Source organism: Oncorhynchus keta, chromosome 1 (genome assembly GCF_023373465.1).
Source record: "Oncorhynchus keta strain PuntledgeMale-10-30-2019 chromosome 1, Oket_V2, whole genome shotgun sequence".
Lineage (NCBI taxonomy): Eukaryota > Metazoa > Chordata > Actinopteri > Salmoniformes > Salmonidae > Oncorhynchus > Oncorhynchus keta.
In genome coordinates, this window is record NC_068421.1 from 56,860,419 (window position 1) to 56,883,138 (window position 22,720).

Consider the following 22,720-nt stretch of genomic DNA (forward strand, 5'->3'; position numbering starts at 1 on the left):
CGGACAATTCCTTCGACTTTATTGCTTGGTTTTTGCGCTGACATGCACTGTCAACTGTGGGACCTTATATAGACAGTTGTGTGCCTTTTCAAATCATGTTCAATCAATTGAATTTACCACAGGTGGACTCCAATCAAGTTTTAGAAACATCTCAAGGATGATTGATGGAAACAGGATACACCTGAGCTGAATTTCAAGTCTCATAGCAAAGGGTCTGAATAATTATGTAAATAAGGTATTTCAGTTTTTATTTTGTAATACATTTGCAAACATTTCTAAAAACCTGTTGTTGCCTTGTCATTATGGGTTATTGTGTCTAGATTGATGACGAAAACGTTGTATTTAATCCAGTTTATAATAAGGCTGTAACGTAACAAAATGTGGATAAAGGGGTCTGAATACTGTATCTTCTGGCTGTTAGAACATAGTTCACTAGAAGCTGTTGTAAGGGACCTGTATAATCTTTGAGGCCTCAACTCAGCTGGTGTTGCCTTCTTACCTCTGCATGATAAAAGTAGAATATGCTCGTCATAGATCAAACAGCAATGCTCGCTGCAGCTCAGAAACATTGTTTTTGACTGGCCTGAAAACCCCATTTTTTTCTCCCCCGTGAGCTCTACTAGGTTGTAAACAGGAAAAGCACTTCATGGGTACAGATACGTTCATCATCTCTGCCAAACAAGTGTCCTTTTCATTCTCCTTTTGAAGATTGAATCAACAGAACAGTTTTGCAGTTGCCTATGCGGTAACTCTGCTCCACATAGAAGCGACTCAATGTGCTTTTTAGCCATAAAGTTACTGAGTGAAAGTCTTATTTCACCATTTAAACCTCACAAAGGAAGTCGAATGGGCCACGCTAATCAAGATTTCACCACCTATTATTATTAAGGGTGCCCTGCTTTATGGTTAAACCATGTATGCTAGATGCAGTGTAATTTCACTGTAGCCTAGGTACACTGTACACATTATAGCATAGTAGTCGCAACTTTGATCCATTAGATTTTAAAAAATATATATAATAATAATGAATTGTCGCTAATCATCCCCTATCTGTAAAATCCTTGCCTGAGATTAGTGTTAGATGAGTAGGACTGTATGACTGTATGACTGTTGCTTGAGAGCTCAACCCTGATGCCAGGCTGCAGTGAGAACACAGAGCAACATGCCCCAGGAATACACAGATGATCTGTGGTTGGCCATGCTGACACCAGATCGCCCGATGTTCTCAGCTCCACCCTTCCCCACTTCCTCTGTTTCCACTGTGTGCACACACTCGGGTGAGCAGTGTGGCTTCTCTGGCGACCTCTTGCCCGACTCTGGTCACACTCTGTGCCCTGGCCAATGCCATATCTAAACTGCTTTCACACCTGGGTTTATGTATCCAAATTAGAGGTGTTGAGCAGAATTTGCAAGTGAAAGGTCATAACATAGAATGATAGTTTGATGTAGATATCTCTCGTTTTTCTAGGTAGTTTCTGAATTCATTACATGGCAATACTTTAAATTTGTGCTGCGAGATACAGTCAATCATGAATAGGACATACGATATATGTTGTGAGAATAATATAATAATTGTTATTTGTGGGGCTCTGAGATGTGCCTTGTGCATCACATTGATAGACAGCATTGATAATGTGCTGGTATTTTGGAGCAGGGTGGAGCTGACGGTTTGTGGTGCAGAGTATGTGCCATTTACTGAAAGAGAGAAACTGATTGCCTGGCTGTTCAGTGGGCCTGTGAACTGCTAACCTTGGCAGGCCTGGTATAAATAACAGCTCGATTGACAACGTGGTTAACACCTTCAGAAGCAACAACAACCAGTAAGTACTACATTCCCACGGCCCACAGACTCTGCCAGCAATGTCTGGCCTACAGAGAAACAGCTTGGAAACATCTCTACCATGTTAACATGGGCTTATTTTAGAGTAGTCACGGTTCAGTTAAATAATTTAGGTATTTAAGCGATGTGGAAATTAAGATAGAGAATACAATGAGTTGGCATAACTAAGGCCAGGAGTTTTTCCTAACAAACAGGTATAACTCTGGCCCATAGTTAGTTGTTCTTGGGCAGGTCATGTGGTCATTAAAAACTCCTGGCCCTAGGCATGTAGCATCTCGGCCTGACAAAAACTCTAAAATCACCCACTGAGGAGAGATCTGATGAACTTGTGAACTGAATCCTGTGTTGGTTAAGTGGGCATGAACTCTACCCATCTGCTCACCATAAAACCCAACATAAAAGAGAAAATAGCTCTAGCCATTTTTTTGATATGGGCTTTATGCAGTATATTGGTCCATGTCATTAAATGCGTGTTTAATTCATACCATGCTGGCATGTTGTTTCAGCACACTTTTGTATCTGTATTGTTTGTGTGCTCTCTATTTTGTTTAAGTTGAGCTGCGTGTGGTTTTGGTGCACCACGAGTGTAGCTGAAACTGCTGTGGTTTTCAAAGCTTTTCATAATAGAATGATCTATTTCTCGTGAGACGAGAAGTGGGGGGACGGGGGGCAGCATTTGTGGGGGCTGGAAGGCTGTTGCGAGCAAACGTTGATAAGGAAAAACGTCAAATTTCCGTGGTGAAAGTGATCAAACCATCACCTAATAATTGTAGTTGACTTCATGACCACACACACTGTGGTCTCTTCTGCAGGGGAAATGACTGTCCTTACTGTCTTAATGTCCTTAGGTAAAAGCACCCCCGTCAACATGCCTGGAGGATCGGGCGACTCGACCAAGCCCTGCGACCCCTTCCAGCCGTTTGGCAGTGACGGCATCGACCCCTTTCAGAGTAAAAAAGGGGTCGGAGACCCGTTTAGTGGCAAAGATCCTTTTGCTCCATCTGCCTCAAGTAAAGCCTCTAAAGACTGTTCCTTGGGTTTTGCAGACTTCAGTTCTGTAAGTTGAGCTCAGTGATACTCTGTCTCTGTCCAGACCAGTCTTTATATACCTAGCCAATACCTCTGCTTAAGTTCCCACAATGTTAACTGAAGGATCTAGAGCGGAGGCCCTGGCTGTTTATCAACTCATCTTTCTGTGTCCTGGCCTCCCTTCACTGTGCAGACATCTATGTTAATCAATGACCCACCATCACTCCACACAAAGACCAGAGCCAGGCATCTTCCCGCTCAGACCCATGGCAAATTAACCACCATGTAGGCTAACTGTTGACTATGGCATAATCACTAGCAATAACTGCTGTTCATGATCATCTGATCATCACTTTAATTAATTGTGTGATCCAATATCTAAGAGGATGACTGAACTCCTACACATTTTTGCCATCTAGCTGTTTTCTGAGTGTAAGCCTGTCAAAGGTTCCACAAGACTCACTTATCTATACTGTGCTATGATTTTGGTTGGGGGGGGTTCTCAACCTATGCTTTGTAGTTGGTTGCACACCACCTACAATGCATTCGGTATTGTGCAGTAAAGTGCAGAGCTGCATTGCAGAAGTGGTCCCCGGTGCTCGTGCAGGAAAGGGTGTCGGCCCTTTTTGTGGTTTAATGTGTACGCCGCGATTGGAACATAAAAAAAATAAATCTATATCTATATTTTGCCATGTGGGTTGTTGTTGTGTAGAATGCTAGAGGCTTCCCAAAACAAGCACAAATGAGAAGTAATTATTTCCATCACTTCTAGCAGTCCAAAAAGTGGATTCTGGCAGTGTGAAGTATTATTCAACTAGCCAGTCGGCACTTTAAGGTTAGGGTTGAATAATCCAGCCAGTGCGGTGCTATGGCCTGGGCTGTCTGTCTAAACCAACCAATGGGTGTCTCACACAGTGTAGCTATAATCCAGGATGTATTCAGGATCTTCTTATCTGAATATTGACCTTTTCCATCTCAGCTCCCGGCATCAGTCAGTCAGACAGTCAGTCACTCAGTAAGGCGGTCAGCCAGTCACTCAATCTGTGCATACCCAAGGCCAGGCTAGGCCGTAAAGGGGAGCCCATCCTGTGTGGTTTAGTGACTGACAGCTCCAAGCCACTGGTCTGGCTGTGGGATCTGTTGACACGGGAAGCAGTAGTATCACTACTCAGCTCTCAGTCCTGAGTTCTTACCCTTCAGGTCTATGTTGTGTTTCAGTCATGTATGTCCTACTAGTGTTTAGATAGAGTATTAGTGTGTATCAGTGTTTTGTCTTTTCTTTAGGCTTAGTTTGCTCAATCTGTTTAGTGTTGGTCTGCCGCATGACATTGGTAGCATAGATCCTGCTTTACCATCTCTGACTTGTACCAAACTACTCCCAAAGTTGCCAAATCTATTTTAACAGAGTCCACTGCTCATACTTTATTTAAACTAAAGAGGTATTATGTTCCACATTGAGGATATTATCTAGAAAAATATCAGATGAACTTGGACCCTGAATTGAATTATACATATTTCAAGGAAACAAATATAGCTATTAAATGCCTCAATGGACTCTGTTCCATGTTTATTTTGGTCAGCATGATTCCAAGAATTGAATGGCCTCATTTGACCCTGACATTTGAATCAGATCTAAGGATGGCAAATCAGTATCTTAGAATGTGTGTGCGTTCTGATATGCATGGGAGAGTTCCTAGCTATACTTGACTTAGGTTAGATCTCATACTATCACTTTAACAGAGAATCAAAAATGGTCATTTCTGTCCTTCCCATTTTCTCTCTACATGTCGTCTTTGCATGTTGTTCAAATATGCTTTTAGTTGCTCATTCATTTTCATTTGGGAAACGAACTGAAACGGTCCTCCATGTCGCCTTCTCATAGTTAGTTGTATCTTGTGGTGATGCTGTTTCGTAATGTGCTCGGTGTAAAATGGATGGTGTGATACACGATTAGTGAATTGTTTGTTTGGTGTTTTGTAATTCATTTTTCTCTCGCAGGGCCAGAAAAAGTTAAGGTAAGAATGTTTAATAACGCGGTCAAATTGAAAAGTGCTTTGTTTTTGTATTTCGCTCACGTACTTTAGGCTCGGAGCACAACCACTCAGGTTTAACAATGAAGAAGCACCTTTCCTTCAACAGCAGAACATACATAAATTGAACATTAAAGTACCGATAGGGATAGGGGCAGTTAGATTGTCTGTGTAGTGGGTATATTTTGTGTGTGTGTTGATGCTTTTGTGAATGTAAATGATTTAGTTATAATTGTAAACTACAGTCATCTATGTCCTCTTACGGTAGCCGGGCAGAAATGGAAGTTTACTCTTAATGTACAGGATAAGGTTAATTGAAATCTAATACTCTAACAAAACACCTCCTAATGTGTGTTTTGGACATGGTGTGACGGATGAAATGCCTCTTCTCCTCTTCTCTCTGCAGTTTGGAAATGAGGCCCAGCAACTGGAGTGGGCGAAGCGAGAGAGTGAGCGAGCGGAGCGGGAGCGGCTGAAGAGGCTCCGGCAGCAGGAGCAAGAGGACTTAGAGCTGGCCATCGCTCTCAGCAAGGCCGAGATGTCCCACGGGTGACCTGGACTGGACACACACAGACACACATACATAGAGATATACACAAATAGACAAACGCACACATAGACAAACTCTTACTAGCGTTACTAGTTCAGACACTCACACACACACACACACACACACACACACACACACACACACACACACACACACACACACACACGCATAACACATTTGTATACAACTCACAAACCGTACCCCACACACTGTGAATCACACATAGCTGGCCATTTCCCTCAGGGCCGATGTGCCCAAGACATGACCGCTTCCTCAACCACACACACAGACATACGCATGCAGACACAGACCACCGCTACAACACACATACACCCACGCCACCTGATACGCACACACAGATACACATTCCTCAGACCGACAAACTCTCAAAGCAAAACAATAGCAAAACAGAACTTTTGGGGTCGGCCTGGACCCTATGTGGAAACGGAACTGGATGTTACTTTACGGTGGGAGGTTGGAGTGGAGGGTGGGAGCCAGCAATCACAATCTCTCTTACTCTTTTTAATTGATAGGTGTGGAGGGGAACGGATGATGGCCCATGGTTTGTGAAGGAGGTGATGTGCTGTTTAAATGCACTATAGAGGCTGGCTTAACATGTAAAGATGAGCAGAATATGTGTCTGTCTGGTGAGGGAGCATGGATCCCCTCACTTGACCGACTAGAGCCCTGACAGATGTGAAGAAGGGAATAGCTAAAGGTTATGGCGGGATGCTTTTGAAGATCGAGACATTATTTTAGTATTGGTTTATTATGTGAATGTGGTGAGCCATGGGAGGAGTGCTGGAGGCTTCCCTGACTGGTTACTGCAAGTGTTGTGTGAGAGAGAGGTCTGCTAGGACCAGAACAAATTGTACAGATATATTTTCTTTCTCGCAGAGTGTGAGATAGTAGATGCATTGTTTTTTACAATATTTCAGTGCTTCTTCAGCGAACATAGGGAGAAGAAATGGATACTTAGTTGTGCCTCTTCTGACAGTTTAAGTAAGTTCAAAAGGCTGTGATTTACAAAGGCTGTGATAAACAACCACAAAAAAAGACTAGATGAGGGAAATTCTTTAAAGTTTTACTATGTTTTATTATAGAGGGTTTAATTGCAGATTTGTACGATTTTAATTTAATTTAATTATGTGGTAAGTGTTATTTTATTATTTGATGTAGTATTTGTTAAAGGACTGAAACAATATTGTTAATTACAATTCTAGTTGTAAGAACTGCAAAAATGGATAAACCTGCAAGCACACGCTGCAGAGAGGTCGAAGAAAGTAAGGAATGGCCTGTGGTTTTCTTCGGGCTAACCATCAATGATATGCAAATTCATTAGGTCACGTAAACTATAATGTGAATATTCAACGGTTTGCGTTACAGTGTGTCATAGTTTGTTACAACTTTTATTTTATTTTAGCCGCCATTGTCTTTTTACTTGATTTTCTTGCTGATGGTACTACCTAGCACATTAAACCTGTGGTTCTTACTTCACTTTCAAACTCAAAGGGCAATTCCACCACTTCTCAATCTCATTTTCATTATCAACAGCGCAATACCAGTGTTTACATGTGTAAAAACGGCACTACAGATGAAATAAGTCACGATGAACTTCGCAGGGTGGTGAAAGTGCACGCCACGGTGATCTCGATGCTCCTTTCCAATAAATATCGAGGGTCTTATTCTGGTGACATGATGATCGATGCTTGTCTGCCGTTTGACAAGTAAAAAATATTCTCGCTGTTGTCCATAATAATGTCATCATGTCAACTAGCCTACCCACACTGTATCTGCGAGCTGTTGGCTAGAGCTCTCGTGCCAAGGCCAGAGTGGGAAAATGTGCTCTTGAACGCAACAGTTTTTGTGACAAAACTATCGGAAGAGTTGAAAATACGATGGAAACACATTCAACTTTAGATTTTTATTCAGTACACTTAAAACGAAAAATGACATTTTATGTGACCACAACAAGTCCGTTTGGTGGAAACACACCCCTAGTGGGAAAATGCGCAGATTTTTGAGTATTCGCATTAAAATCGGTTGCCAATTGGATGTAAACCTAACTACAGAGAAGCATTTTTTAGGACCTTTCTTCTTATCTTTTTAACCACAGATCATAGAAACGCGTCCTTTTCACATATGTAGACAATGGTATGGTGCTGGCCATAATGAATATGAGGTTAAAAAGTGGCAGAATTGCCCTTTAAGCTTTGAATTGAACTGAATAGAGATGATGATGATAATAGTAGCTCATATGAAAATGACAGTTGCACTCATTTCCCCTTTGTTTTATGTTCTCCTGTTGTATTGAACTATATGTGTCCTACTGTACATGTGTCCATTACCTTTAATAAGCTTCCATGTAATGCCATTGTTGTCCCCTACTATTGGAGTAGTCTGAGTGAAAAGACCTATCCTGAGCCATATGTTGTGAAAATGTATTATTAAAGCTACGTTGTCCTTTGGGTTGGGGAAGGACATGATTTAAGTTACAATTCTGCGGTATGGACCATTAACACTGCCACTAGGTGGAAATTGCAACCATCTCTCCCTGATATTTATTTGTTTATGTTTACATATCAAACTTCTTTGCTGTAGTGGTTACAACAGTGTAATAATTTTCTATGAGAAGAACCTGTTCTGGTACAGATCTGACCTTTAATCGGGCTGCTGTTTATAGCTGAGGTAACCTGTGGTCGTCTGCATTCAGCCCTGTGGTGTTTTAATCACAGGTCAGACGCCGAAGCTTGGAATGCCAACCTTACCCAGAATGCTCTGTGTCAGAACCCCTGTAATGTGTCCTCGGGTTAGGGGAAATCCACAGTGAGTGTGCTTGGTTGGCCGTAGACCAGGCCACAGCTCTCTGTTCATTGGTCACTTCATGCCCCTTTTTATACCTTAAACATCCATCCATCCTTTCTTACTCCATTCTTTGAAGTTATCATTGATCTGTCACTATTGGATTGGTGAAAGAAAGGGTTCCATGATGTATCCCAATCACCCATCTAATCATGTCAGATTAGGGAGGCAGGATGGAAGGATGCATTTTGAGAGTATTGAAACAGGGCCCAAGTGTTCTCTCATCCACTACCTAGTGTTCTCTACGTACTTACCACTCATGCTGTATTTTGTCTTTGATACCACCATTGTGCAATAGATTTTATTTCTTATTTTCTCGTTGTTCGGGTGTTCAAGTTTGATCATGTGTATAGGGATACATGCAGAGGCCTGTATAACTATTGTACAAGCCAAACAGATTGTAGAGGGCTTTTATTTTGGTTTTCTGGTTTTCTGACAACTGATCTGACTTCTAAAGCTTGGTGCATTCCTTTTCCATTTGGCCTGCCTTTGGCTGTCCCTCTATAGATGAAAATAAGAAATAATCCAGCTGTCTTTCTGCATTGTATAAGATGTACACAAACTGTATATTATGTCTGTTATATTTGTTTCATGAGAAGTGGAAAGATGTGTGTAACTTGAAACAGGATATATGCAAAAATACAAACGCTTGGATTTATTTGAAATGCTAATCCCCTGTACATGGTCATTGTTTACTAGAATAAACATTTCAGTTAAATTGATAGGTCTCGGGTTTGTGTTTTTTTTTCTCTTAATTCCATTGATTTGGCTTTTGTACTTATATTAGGACATCACATTTAATTTCACATGTTTTATAGATTATATCATATGATTCGTAGTCTTAATACAAATGCACAAACCCCTGTCTGTCTAGGCTGTGTTTAAAATCTCCTTTGTGTTCATTTGAACCGGTATACATAGTATACAGGCAGTGGAAATTGTGTTTTTTCTTTAGTATGAATCTTAAGGATTCCATCAGTGCTGCAAGTGTAGTGATTCCTATGTTGTTGAATCTTTGTTGGTCCATGGTGTGTAATGAGGAGCAAAGAGATGCTGCACTTGACACATTTATGAAATTGCTTATTCCAGTTACTTATAAAACATACAACCATTAAGAAAATGACTGTAAAAACGGTTAGATCCCCGTGGATTGATGAGGAATTGAAAAATTGTATGGTTGAGAGGGATGAGGCAATAGGAATGGCAAATAAGTCTGGCTGCACAACCGATTGGCAAACGTATTGTAAATTGAGAATTCATGTGACTAAACTGAATAAAAAGAAGAAGAAACTACACTATGAAACAAAGATAAATGACATAAAGAATAATAGTAAAAAGCTTTGTAGCATGTTAAATTACATTTTGGTAAAACGGCAAACTCAGGTCCATCACTCATTGAATCAGATGGCTCATTCATCACAAGACCAACTGATATTGCCAACTACTACTATGATTTTTTCATTGGTAAGACTAGCAAACTTAAGCATGACATGCCAGCAACAAACGCAGACACTACACATCCAAGTCTATCTGACCAAATTATGAAAGACAAGCATTGTCATTTCGAATTCCATGAAGTGAGTGTGGAAGAGGTGAACAAATGATTGTTCTCTATCAACAATGACAAGCCACCGGGGTCTGACAACTTGGATGGAAAATTAATGAGGATAATATCGGTGTCACGGCTTTCTTCCTGGGAAGGAGAGGCGGACCAAAACGCAGCGTGGTTATAGTTCATGGTTCTTTAATAAGAAAACTCAAACATGAACAAACTACAAAACAATAAACGTGAAAACCGTAACAGTCCTAACTGGTGCATAAAACACAAAGACAGGAAACAATCACCCACAAAATACCCAAAGAATATGGCTGCCTAAATATGGTTCCCAATCAGAAACAACAATAAACACCTGCCTCTGATTGAGAACCAATCTAGGCAACCATAGACTTACCTAGACACATAAACTTAACACAACCCCATTAATCTACAAAAACCCCTAGACAAGTGAAAAACACATAAATCACCCATATCACACCCTGGCCTAACCAAAATAATAAAGAAAACAAAGATAACTAATGCCAGGGCGTGACAGTACCCCCCCAAAGGTGCGGACTTCTGGCCGCACACCTAAACCCATAGGGGAGGGTTTGGGTGGGCGTCTGTCCACGGTGGCGGCTTTGGCACGGGACGTGGACCCCACTCCACCATAGTCTTTGTCCGCTTTTTTAGCGTCCTTTGAGTGGCGACCCTCGCCGCCGACCTTGGCCTAGTAACTCTAACAAAGGGCCCACCTGGACTGAGGGGTAGCTCAGGACTGAGGGGTAGCTCAGGACTAAGAGGTAGCTCAGGCAGGTTGACGGCTCTGGCAGATCCTGGCTGAATGGCGGCTCTGGCGGATCCTGGCTGACCGGCGGCTCTGGCAGATCCTGGCTGACCGGTGGCTCTGACGGATCCTGGCTGACTGGCGACTCTGGCGGATCCTGGCTGACCGGCGGCTCTGGCGGATCCTGGCTGACCGGCGGCTCTGGCGGATCCTGGCTGAACGGCGGCTCTGGAAGATCCTGGCTGACCGGCGGCTGGCTCTGGAAGATCCCGGCTGACTGGTGGCTCTGGCGGCGCCATGCTGACCGCCGGCTCTGGCGGCTCCATGACAGACGGGAGACTCTGGCGGCTCATGACAGACGGGAGACTCTGGCGGCTCATGACAGACGGGAGACTCTGGCGGCTCATGACAGACGGGAGACTCTGGCGGCTCATGACAGACGGGAGACTCTGGCGGCTCATGACAGACGGGAGACTCTGGCGGCTCATGACAGACGGGAGACTCTGGCGGCTCATGACAGACGGGAGACTCTGGCGGCTCATGACAGACGGGAGACTCTGGTGGCTCTGGACAGACGGGAGACTCTGGCGGCTCATGACAGACGGAAGACTCTGGCGGCTCATGACAGACGGGAGACTCTGGCGGCTCATGACAGACGGGAGACTCTGGCGGCTCTGGACAGACGGGAGACTCTGGCGGCTCTGGACAGACGGGAGACTCTGGCGGCTCTGGACAGACGGGAGACTCTAGCGGCTCTGGACAGACGGGAGACTCTGGCGGCTCTGGACAGACGGGAGACTCTGGCGGCTCTGGACAGACGGGAGACTCTGGCGGCTCTGGACAGACGGGAAACTCTGGCGGCTCTGGACAGACGGGAGACTCTGGCGGCTCTGGACAGACGGGAGACTCTGGCGGCTCTGGACAGACGGGAGACTCTGGCGGCTCTGGACAGACGGGAGACTCTGGACAGACGAGGCGCACTGTAAGGCCTGGTGCGTGGTGCCGGCGCTGGTGGTACTGGGCCGAGGACATGCACCTCAGGTCGAGTGCGGGGAGGAGGAACAGGGAATACTGGGCTCTGGACACGCACAGGAAGCCTGGTGCGGGGGGCTGCCGCCGGAGGGATGGTGCGTGGAGGTTGCACTGGAGCTCTTGAGCACCGAGCCTGCCCAACCTTACCGGTCACCTTGCCAGTGCGGCGAGGTGGAATAGCCCGCACTTGGCTGTGCAGGCGAACCGGGGACACCATGCGTAAGGCTGGTGCCATGTACGCCGGCCCAAGGAGACGCACTGGAGACCAGATGCGTAGAGCCGGTTTCATGGCACTTGGCTCGATGCCCACTCTAGTCCGGCCGATACGAGGAGCTGGTATGTACCGCACCGGGCTATGCACCCGCAGTGGGGACACCGTGCGCTCCACAGCATAACACGGTGCCTGCCCGGTCTCTCTCGCTCTCCAGTAAGCACAGGAAGTTGGTGCAGGTCTCCTACCTGGCTTCGCCATACTTCCCCTCCCCCCCAATACATTTTAGGGGCTGACTCTCGGGCTTCCTACCGCGCCGCCGTGCTCGTTTCTCCAACTCCATTCTCCTATAACCCTCCTCGCACTGCTCCAGCGAATTCCAGGCGGGCTCCGGCACTCTCTCCCTGGGTCGACCGCCCACCTGTCTATCTCTTCCCAAGTCGTATTGTCCGGATTCTGCTCCCAAGTCCAATAATCCTGACATCGCTGCTCCTCCTGCCGCTGCCTGTCACCACGCCGCTTGGTCCTGTTGTGGTGGGTGATTTTGTCACTGCTTTCTTCCTGGGAAGGAGAGGCGGACCAAAACGCAGCGTGGTTATAGTTTATGGTTCTTTAATAAGAAAACTCAAACATGAACAAACTACAAAACAATAAACGTGAAAACCGTAACAGTCCTAACTGGTGCATAAAACACAAAGACAGGAAACAATCACCCACAAAATACCCAAAGAATATGGCTGCCTAAATATGGTTCCCAATCAGAAACAACAATAAACACCTGCCTCTGATTGAGAACCAATCTAGGCAACCATAGACTTACCTAGACACCTAAACTGAACACAACCCCATAAATCTACAAAAAACCCTAGACAAGACAAAACACATAAATCACCCATATCACACCCTGGCCTAACCAAAATAATAAAGAAAACAAAGATAACTAAGGCCAGGGCGTGACAATCGGACGATATTGCCACTCATATTTGCCATATCTTCATATCTGGTCACCTCCAAAACCAATTCTTCCTTTGGCAGCCTCTACTTCCAGTTCTCTGCTGCCAATGACTGGAATGAACTACAAAAATCTCTGAAACTGGAAACACTTATCTCCCTCACTAGCTTTAAGCACCAGCTGTCAGAGCAGCTCACAGGTTACAGCACCTGTATATAGCCCATCTATAACTTAGCCCAAACACCTACCTCTCCCCCTACTGTATTTATTTATTTACTTTGCTCCTTTGCACCCCATTATTTATATCTCTACTTTGCACATTCTTCCACTGCAAATCTACCATTCCAGTGTTTTACTTGCTATATTGTATTTACTTCGCCACCATGGCCTTTTTTTGCCTTTACCTCCCTTATCTCACCTCATTTGCTTACATTGTATATAGACTTATTTTTCTACTGTATTATTGACTGTATGTTTGTTTTACTCCATGTGTAACTCTGTGTTGTTGTATGTGTCAAACTGCTTTGCTTTATCTTGGCCAGGTCGCAATTGTAAATGAGAACTTGTTCTCAACTTGCCTACCTGGTTAAATAAAGGTGAAATTAAAATATTAAAAAAATATTCAATTTAAGTGTACTAGAAAGTGTGTGCCCCAAGGCTTGGAGGAAAGCAAAAGTCATTCCGCTACCTAAGAATAATTTAAACAACTTTACTGTCTCAAATAGCCGACCAATCAGCCTGTTACCAAGCCTTTTGTAAACTTTTGGAAAAAAAGGTGTTTGACCAGATACAATACTATTTTACTGTAAACAAATTGACAACAAACTTTCAGCACGCTTATAGGCAAAGACATTCAACAAGCACAGCACATACACAAATGACTGATGATTGGCTGAGAGAAATTGATCATAAAAATATTCTAGGGGCTGTTTTGTTAGACTTCGGTGCAGTTTTTGACATTATCGATCATAGTCTGCTGCTGGAAAAATGTGTGTGTTATGGCTTTACACCCCCTGCTAAATTGTGGATAAAGAGTTACCTGTCTAACAGAACACAGAGGGTGTTCTTTAATGGAGGCCTCTCCAACATAATTCAGGTACAATCAGGAATTCCCCATGGCAGCTGTCAAGGCCCCTTGCTTTTTTCAATCTTTACTAAGGACATACCACTGGCTTTGAGTAAATGTATGCGGATGACTCAGCACTATATATGCCAGCTACTACAGTGACTGAAATGACCCTTAACACGTAACAAAAAATCTGCAGTTAGTTTCAGAGTAGATGGCAAGGAATAAGTTAGTCAGGTGCCACAAAAATAGACTTAGGAAAATTGCAATTGGCTCAGAACAGGGCAGCACGCTTGGCCCTTGGATGTACACAGAGAGCTAACATTAATAATTTGCATGTCAATCTCTCCTGGCTCAAAGTGGAGGAGAGATAGACTTCATTACTACTTGTATTTATGAGAGGTATTGACATGTTGAATCGACCGAGGTGTTTGTTTGAACTACTGGCACACAGCTCGGACACTGATGAATACCCCACAAGACATGCCACCAGAGGTCTCGTCACAGTCCCCAAGTCCAGAACAGACTATGGGAGGTGCACAGTACTACATAGAGCCATGACTACATGGGACTCATTTCACATCAAGTAACTGATGCAAGGAGTAAAGTTTAATTTAAATAACAGATAAAAATACACCTTATGGAACAGTGGGGACACAAACATAGTCACAGACACATAAATACACATACATGATGTTGTTTTATTTCTTTACTTACCTACACACACACACACACACACACACATATGTTTTTTCCTCCGCACTATTGGTTAGAGCCTGTAAGTAAGCATTTCACTGTAAGGTCTACCTACACCTGTAGGCACACGTGACAAATAAACGTTGATTTGATTTGATGATACATACGCACTATATATAGACGTACACATGGATTTTGTACTGTAGATCTGTGGTAGTAGTAGAGTAGGGGCACACAGTGTGTTGTGAAATCTGTGGATGTATTGTAACGTTTTTAAAATGGTATAAACTGCCTTAATTTTGCTGGACCCCAGGAAGAGTAGCTGCTGCCTTGGCAACAGCTAATGGGGATCCATAATAAATAATAATAGCAGCCTTAAATATGACTCCAATGGTTGCTGTTTCATGTCAACCGCAGTCTGCTATGATCTAGTACCAGTATGTACAGTAAATCTACATAAACAAACGAAAGGTTCATAGACTTTATTTACCCCCCCAGGTGTGTTGGTTCATACTTCCTGACCTTTTGAATTAAGACTCCCTCAAACTACTAAATACTACATCTGAAGCTCCAGACAAGATGCTCATTGATGGTCCCCCAAACGCCAGACCTGCCAAAAAGCAACACCAGGCAGTAAAATGTGCAGTGAATTACAGTCGTCTATATTTCAAGGATACAGCTGCAAGTGTGAAAATAATTCTCCGTCGACAGACTACATTTTTGGACATATTACTTGAAACCTAAGCAAGTCCTGTGTTCGGAATGTTAACTGTGTCCGTATGAAATAACAGGAAATTCCTAGGTACGTTTTTATTTACCTTATGTTAATGGTAGTGTGGAAATGAAATGGCCATTGCTTTTAAGGAGGAAAATGGGTCATGGAGACTTATTGAATGCCTCACAAATTGTCCCTTCAGTGTTTGTATCCATATTTGTGCATTCTTTTTCGGGTATTTACTAGTGTTGACATTTACTTTTACCAAGAGATTGACTGAACTGACATGTTTTCTTTGCAAGCACTTGACATTTTATGAGCAGAAAGGTTGCACATGTAGTCATGTTGTCACTAGCAGCATATTTCAACACAAGTGTTTTCACCAGGCAAATAGTGGCACCACACCCCCTTTTTAAAGAGATTTCAGGGAAATAATAGGATATTCCTTCCCAGCTGTGGAGGGGCTTGGGGTGCTAGTTTAATGCCTCATGATGTTGGAGAATGTTTACACTCCACATGTGCACACACACACACACACACACACACACACACACACACACACACACACACACACACACAACTCTCTGACAGCTAGCTAGCTGGTGGCCATAGTGTTTCTCGGCCTCAGCTCCAAGAACTCGGAATGGCTAGGAAAACAATTAAGAGAACCACCCCTCCTGTAACCAATCTGCTATAGTTAATACATAATTAGCCCTGGTCCTCAGGAGCAGGAGCAGCAGTTCCAGTCCCCTTAGCCCAGTCTATTTAATCAGCTGTTGTGAGGGAGAGTGGGGCTTGCTGCTCCAGAGCAGGGCTGCCCCAGGGATATTGTGGAAAAAAACAAACTCAATAGGACTGACTGTCAGGGGAGGAATGCTGGCTAAAACAGTCCAGATTGACCCTCTGAGTACTCTCTCACTCCATGTAATTCATAGTCTGACGCTTATCTTTGAGAAATCTATCTTTTGGTCTATGCACTGAAGCAATACTAGACCTACATGCAGCTGGCGAGGGGAGATGATTACCATTTAACTAAGCTGATGTTGCTATGTATGTTTTTATGTAATGTGTCCTTAATTTATACATTTCTATCAAATGAACCGAGACATTAACATATATCAACGAATATATAAACATACTGTATACATCAAGTGCCTTGCAAACGGAATTGTGTATTTCCGACCTCAAGCTCATAATGATCCTTCACTCTACATGTAGTATCACTCTACAAAGGCCTGTCTTTAGCCAGTGCCAAAGTTAATCCATGTTGTTCCTCCATAGACCGGATGAGTGTCTTCCACCGAGGAGCTTCCAAACAGCTCCAGTAGGTGGTGTACTCATCCCATGACATTCCCACTTTTCCCCACGTGGTAAATGGCCCTTGGCTGCCGTGAAGTCTAGGAATCCACTGAGATAAACTCTTTCCTGGTATGATTGATGTTGTACATTTGACTCAGACAGGATGTCAATATGAGATGTCGGGTCTTCACATTGACTATGGAGGCCAGGACTATCGTGTTCCTCGGAGTCTTGGTGAATATACTGTCGATCGTCATTAGTGGAAACTGAAATGTGTGTGTGCTTGGTTGCCCATTGGAGGCCAGCTGTGATAGTGATCTCTACACACTCACTCACTCACTCACTCAAGGGCCCGTAAGTATTTCACTGTTAATCTACCCCTTGTTGTTTTAAGAAGCATGTGACAAATAACATATTTGACTCACTCACTCACCCTTAATTTTCAGCACTCAATGCTCTTTCCCCCTTTCCGAGCTTTAATATAAAACTCAAACATATGTCTATAGCTTGTGCTGTAGAGCTTTAGAAAGCTGCCTTCTCATTTACATTTACATTTACATTTAAGTCATTTAGCAGACGCTCTTATCCAGAGCGACTTACAAATTGGTGCATACACCTTATGACAACCAGTGGAACAGCCACTTGCATCTAAATCTTGTTGGGGGGGGGGTGAGAAGGATTACTTACCCTTACTTACCCTATCCTAGGTATTCCATGTCCTCTCTATGGACTTACTACTTTGTTGACCTTTTTTAATGGAACCATCCCCTGTAGAATTGTATACAATTATGCTGTTGCTTGTGAATATACTCTGTGTAAAGCAGCATATATGCATGATAAACTGCAGCTAAATGCAGCCAACCATGTTTATGGATAGTTTCTCTGACCTGGCAGAAATTCTGAAAGTGCTCACTTCAGACTAAAGTATACCTAATATAAAACAACTTTAAATAGGCCTACATACAGGTAACTGCCAAAATAATGGAAACACTTGTTTCCAGTATATTGAAAGCAGGTGCTTCCACACAGGTGTGGTTCCTGATATAATTAAGCAATTAACATCCCATCATGCTTAGGGTTGTGTATAACAATGCTGGGCAGGCCATTATTTTGGCCACCATGGCTATGCCCCCCATCCACAGGGCACAAGTGGTCATTGAATGGTTTGATGAGAATGAAAATGATGTAAACCATATGCCATGGCCGTCTCAGTCACCAGTTCTCAACCCAATTGAACACTTATGGGATATTCTGAAGCGGTGCCTGAGACAGAGTTTTTCCACCACCAATGATGGAATTTCTTATGGAAGAATGGCATCCCATCCCTCTAATAGAGTTCCAGATATTTGTAGAATCTATGCCAAGGTGCATTGAAGCTGTTCTGGCTCGTGGTGTCCCAGGATTCTTTATGTTGGTGTTTCCTTTATTTTGGCAGTTACCTGTACATCTGCACATAAGGATGGTATAACATTAGGAGATAGTCCTAAAACTATGACAATCACCTACTTTGACCTTTTAGAACAGTACTTATCACTAGAGGAACAGCTCTGATACACCAACCCTAAATTCAACAACAAAGTAGGCATAACAGCATTCGTGCCTCTTGGCTCTGTAAATGTTCTTTGATTTTGATCTTGAGCATGAGTTTCAGGTGTGCCGTGGCAAAGAGCCAGTGAACACTGTGTGTTATGAATGGTTTCGTACTAAGAGATACAGATACATTTTCGGCTGAATCTGGAGCAGAGTAACTTGAGTGTTATTGTGGCAAAAGGAGTTTCAAAAGCAAGGCATGCACTTTCGAAAACACCATCCGTTAGATCAGATTCAGAGATAATTCTGAATGACAATGATGTGCTGTATATGTGATGTGGAATAGATGTAAACATATTGTAATGAAGGAAATTCCTTTTTGTAAGCCTGTAATTTGAGCCATCTAAAGGGGAAACCAGATAGCAATGAAAGCCTGTGGAATACACACTCTTTTCTTGTTTGTTTATAGATAGACAGCTTGCATGGATGACCGAATGCATTAACCATATGGATACATGACCTCTGTCTCCTAACTCACACTTCAATCTTCCCACACTCGCTTCTAGATGTTATTATTACACTGAGCAAAAAGTGAAATGAGAATGTTTGATTTTTCACTTGAGTAAATTGGCTAATCATAGTGGCACTCCTACTTCCTCTTTTCTCTAAACTGGCACGGGCACCCAGAAGATGATTCGGTCCCAAAAAGTTGTAACACTTGAAGAAAAAGTTGTCTCTTATGCTTCCCCATCGAGCCAATGTAGAGACATTGTTGTGAGCTTGTCAGTTCACAAAGGTTGCCCATTTCTCTTCTCTCTCTCTCTCTCTCTCTCTCTCTCTCTCTCTCTCTCTCTCTCTCTTTCTCTCGCTCTGCCTGTTTTTATACATAGCCAAAGTACATAATTAGGCCCATAACACAGTAAAGAAGCATTTATTCTGAAGGCACCTAACTACACCTGACTTATTGTGCAGGAATGTTGTCATGTGACCCAAATACACAGGCTGTGTGTTTAAAATGTTGTTGTACTCTGGGCCACTTCATGTGATTTTAACTCCTTGCTCCTTCCAGAGTGGGGGTGCTTTGTTTTTTGGATAGCATACCAACTTAAAAATGCACTTTGAAGAATGTGCAACCATGTTTAAGGGATAGCTGCTCATTACTGTTTCATGCTTTATCAACATTGATATAAGACAACGGAGCCTAACTCAGAGGCTACTTGAAGTGAAAGGTTTGATTCTATTGAATATTTAAGGAACAAGTACATTCATTGTGAGACTCAAATCCAGGCTAACAGATGCATAACCTTCGTGTCACTCTCTTCTAAGCCCCACTGAACTTTCCACCCCGTCCCATTGGTTCTTCTCATTGAGGCAGGGACTAGGGTTCCTTTCTCTTTCAGTGCGGTGTGCCCCTGTGCCCAGACCCAGAGAGGGGACATCTATATTAAGTCTCTGTAATTATGTAAATGTAATGTTTGTATTTATAGGCTGTATGAGCCACAAGACTCTGGCAGTGGCCCTGTGACAGATGGAAAACATTGCACTCACATTTATATTGTAAACTGCTCAGGCCTGAACTGGCCTATAGGATAGCTGGCAAGCCATTCACACAGGGACAACTATAGCTTATGGTTGATGTAAAGATACAGGAAGTATGGTTGACTGGTGTGATGTTACAGTCTGGTGTGATGATACACAGATGTCAGGGCTGTTCCGTTTTCCTTTGTCAGGATAATAGACAGAAAGCCACAAGTATTTCACTCAAAGTCAAGAATAATGTTGTTCAATTAGTTTAATATGTACATTAGAATAAACTATTTACATTATATAAAAATGTATTTACATGGCATTAATACATTTACTCAGAAAAACCAAACAGAACAGTTTTAAGTCACAAGACCGTTTAGCCCTTTGTCATGTTGAGATGGACAACTATTTCCATAGTTTTAAAGACCCTGACATCAAATGTTATTCAACAGATAAATGCACACACAGAACATTCAATTCTAGCCTCTGAAGACTGGAAGGCAGTTTTAGATCAAAACATTGTCTTAAAGCTTATTTCATGTTCTGTTTACAGTTATAACACTCACACAAACGTTGTTTTATTTTTGCCATGAGAAAATATGGCACTCGTAGGATGCATATAGATAATCGAAGGCACTATCGTGACTATCAAAACACATCATATTAAACAATGTAATTGTCAGATTCCAGTTGCGTCAGAGGTGTATAGGGCCTGCCTCATATGTTGACTTGAATTCACAAATGCAAACATCGTGTAATGCATGTTTAAAGCCTTTTATAGAAATATTATTCGATAAAAAATAACAAAGTAGTACCAGCTACATATTTCAAAAATAGTATTTGTATATAGAATTCGTTAATTGGTCAAGTCGGACCACGTTTTATGTTCTCATGCTGTTTTCCTATTACCCCCCCCCTCCAAATTTAAATAAACTAAAATACGAAATACATATTTTGGAGACATCTTTCTTGATGTTGTTCTTGGTTAATTTGGCATAGTCCTCAATCGTATGTGGTTTATCACATGTGTCGCTTCATGTGCAGCGCGAGGTGGTCGGACCTGGAGAAGGCGCGCTCACACAGGTGGCACTGGAACGGCCTGTGGCCAGTGTGCTTACGGAAATGGCGTGTCAGCTCGTCGGAGCGGGCGAACTTCCAGCCACAACCCTCCCAACTGCAATGGTATGGTTTTTCACCTGTTGAATTACACAATGGAAAAGACCATAAGTATACTGACATACAACGCAGTTCTTTGCAACACATAGAGAGAGCCAAGTAGTTCAAGTTTGCAATAAGCATAAAGAGAAAATGAGGAATATTCCTTACCGGTGTGCGTTCTGTGGTGCGCTTTCAAGTGCGAGCTCTTGGTGTAGGTTTTCCCGCATCCAGCGAAAGTGCATGTGTGAGACGCTGTGCGCTTCCTTGGCCAGGAGCGCCGACCCCTCTTTGGCTTTGAGTCCATCATCTCCAGCGGGGAGGACGGTGGAGTGAGTAGCACTCTCTGGTTGGTGGGCTGCATACCCATTCCGTCTTCATACATCCCGAACTGGTGTGCGCTCTGGTACGGGAGCTGCATCTGTTGGGACGGGTGAGAGTGAGGGTATCCCGCTGCGGAGCGGTAGCTCTGGGGGAAAGTCATGGAGTGGCACATCTGGGGCTGACACTCGGAGCTCATCAGGTCGTCTGGGCTGAGAGGCGGTGTCATGTTCCCCGCAGCCTGTGGAGAGTTGGCTAGTCTCGGCTGCTCGAAGGACATCATGCACGAAACGTTCCCCTCCTGCTTGATCTTTGGGCAGCTCTGTGGCACCATGCCCATAAGCGGTCCGTAACTGTCCATGGACGGCTCGACCTTGATGTTGTCTACAAAGTCCTGATTTGGGAAGGCAGAGGAACTGACTAGAAATCTCCCATGGATGCTGTTGCCGGAAAGCTGGTGGCAGAAGCTGCTGTCAAGCTCAGTGCGCAGGAGCTCAGCCATCAGACTGTTGTAAGGTGGAGGTGGGCTGCTCATCTCGGGCAGCGGGTAGGTAGACTGCATCCCGGAGTGATACATGCTGTTCTGCTCTCCTAGCCTGTACTCCGTCCCGGAGGATGGAGTGTTGCTGTCTGTGCCCGTGGAGTTCGAGAGAATAAACTCCAGATCCAGGAATTTATCGAGCTCTTCTTCGTCTTTTCTGCCCATGCAGTTGTCCATGCTCTCCACCACAGCACAGCTGGAATGCACAGGCCTGTCCATCTCTCCCTTCCACCTCTGAAATAATAAAGGATACCATTAGTGAAATTATAATATAACAAAATAAAACTCTCTATATATTTCGGCTAACTGTTTAATTGCTAAACTTCACCAACAAATATGTGTTGATTCTACATCTGGACTGAAATGCTATTTCTTTATTGTTACATAAATTGTCCAACAATATGTAAAATAACCAACAAGCATCTCTAAATTGATCATCCAATATACTTACATTTTCCCAGCATTTTTCCTTTTGGTTCGCAAATGTAGCGATGGATGGTAAAATGGTCCCGGTTAAGGCCATTTCCATACGTTGTAATTTTCTTGAATAAAAAACGTTATTTCTGTCTAAGAATATTAGCAAACGCGATGTCGACTGGAGTCCACACGATAAACTATTTGTAGTAGTATAAACCACTACTTCTCACTTCGAGTACTGTTTCAGAGTCATGTGAAAGTTTGATTGGTAGGAGTTCCTATACCTTATAAATATTGTAGCTGAAAAGCTGGACCAATTGTACGAAGCGGCGGAAACACGCACTACACGTCCCTAAATTTAGCCCTATATAAAGCCAGTGAGCCCAGTGAGCGCTTGTAGTCTCTTTGCTTTTCCTCTTGCGCTCGTGCGAGCTTTAAAGACACCTCTATACAAGCCCCTCCTGCACAGAAACGAGTTTAACAAGTATAACCGTAATGCTGCGCCTGGCAAAGTCCGCCCCCTTGAAAAAAGAAGAGTAAGCAATTAACACCTTACGAATAGGGTAACGATACCGAAAGATGCACGCACGGTACGAGAGTCGAAGTTACGCATTTTGGATGAA

The 22,720-nt window shown here is 43.3% G+C and overlaps 2 protein-coding genes across 8 annotated transcripts in view; one reads left to right on the forward strand and one right to left on the reverse strand.

The window, feature by feature from the left end:
* Nucleotides 1–9,033, forward strand: part of LOC118388803 (epidermal growth factor receptor substrate 15-like 1) — a 35,690-nt gene extending 26,657 nt beyond the window's left edge. For 3 of the 7 annotated variants that reach the window (XM_052528960.1, XM_052528964.1, XM_052528965.1), the window contains 2 exons: nt 2,689–2,897; nt 5,306–9,033. In XM_052528960.1, the coding sequence (XP_052384920.1) occupies nt 2,689–2,897; nt 5,306–5,452 (356 nt within the window). In that variant the 3' untranslated portion in view covers nt 5,453–9,033. Of the gene's footprint in view, nt 1–2,688; nt 2,898–4,867; nt 4,885–5,305 lie in introns of all 7 variants that reach the window. The other 4 variants (XM_052528968.1, XM_052528967.1, XM_052528970.1 and 1 more) reach the window with 4 other exon arrangements.
* A 10,877-nt stretch (nt 9,034–19,910) lies between these two features.
* On the reverse strand, nt 19,911–22,514 carry LOC118388811 (Krueppel-like factor 2). Its single transcript, XM_035778295.2, has 3 exons — nt 22,132–22,514; nt 20,990–21,914; nt 19,911–20,859 (listed from the first exon to the last, which is right to left on the reverse strand). Exons 1-3 carry the CDS (start codon nt 22,207–22,209, stop codon nt 20,684–20,686), a joined length of 1,179 nt encoding a protein of 392 aa, XP_035634188.1. The 5' UTR covers nt 22,210–22,514; the 3' UTR covers nt 19,911–20,683.
* Between the last annotated feature and the right edge of the window lie 206 nt (nt 22,515–22,720).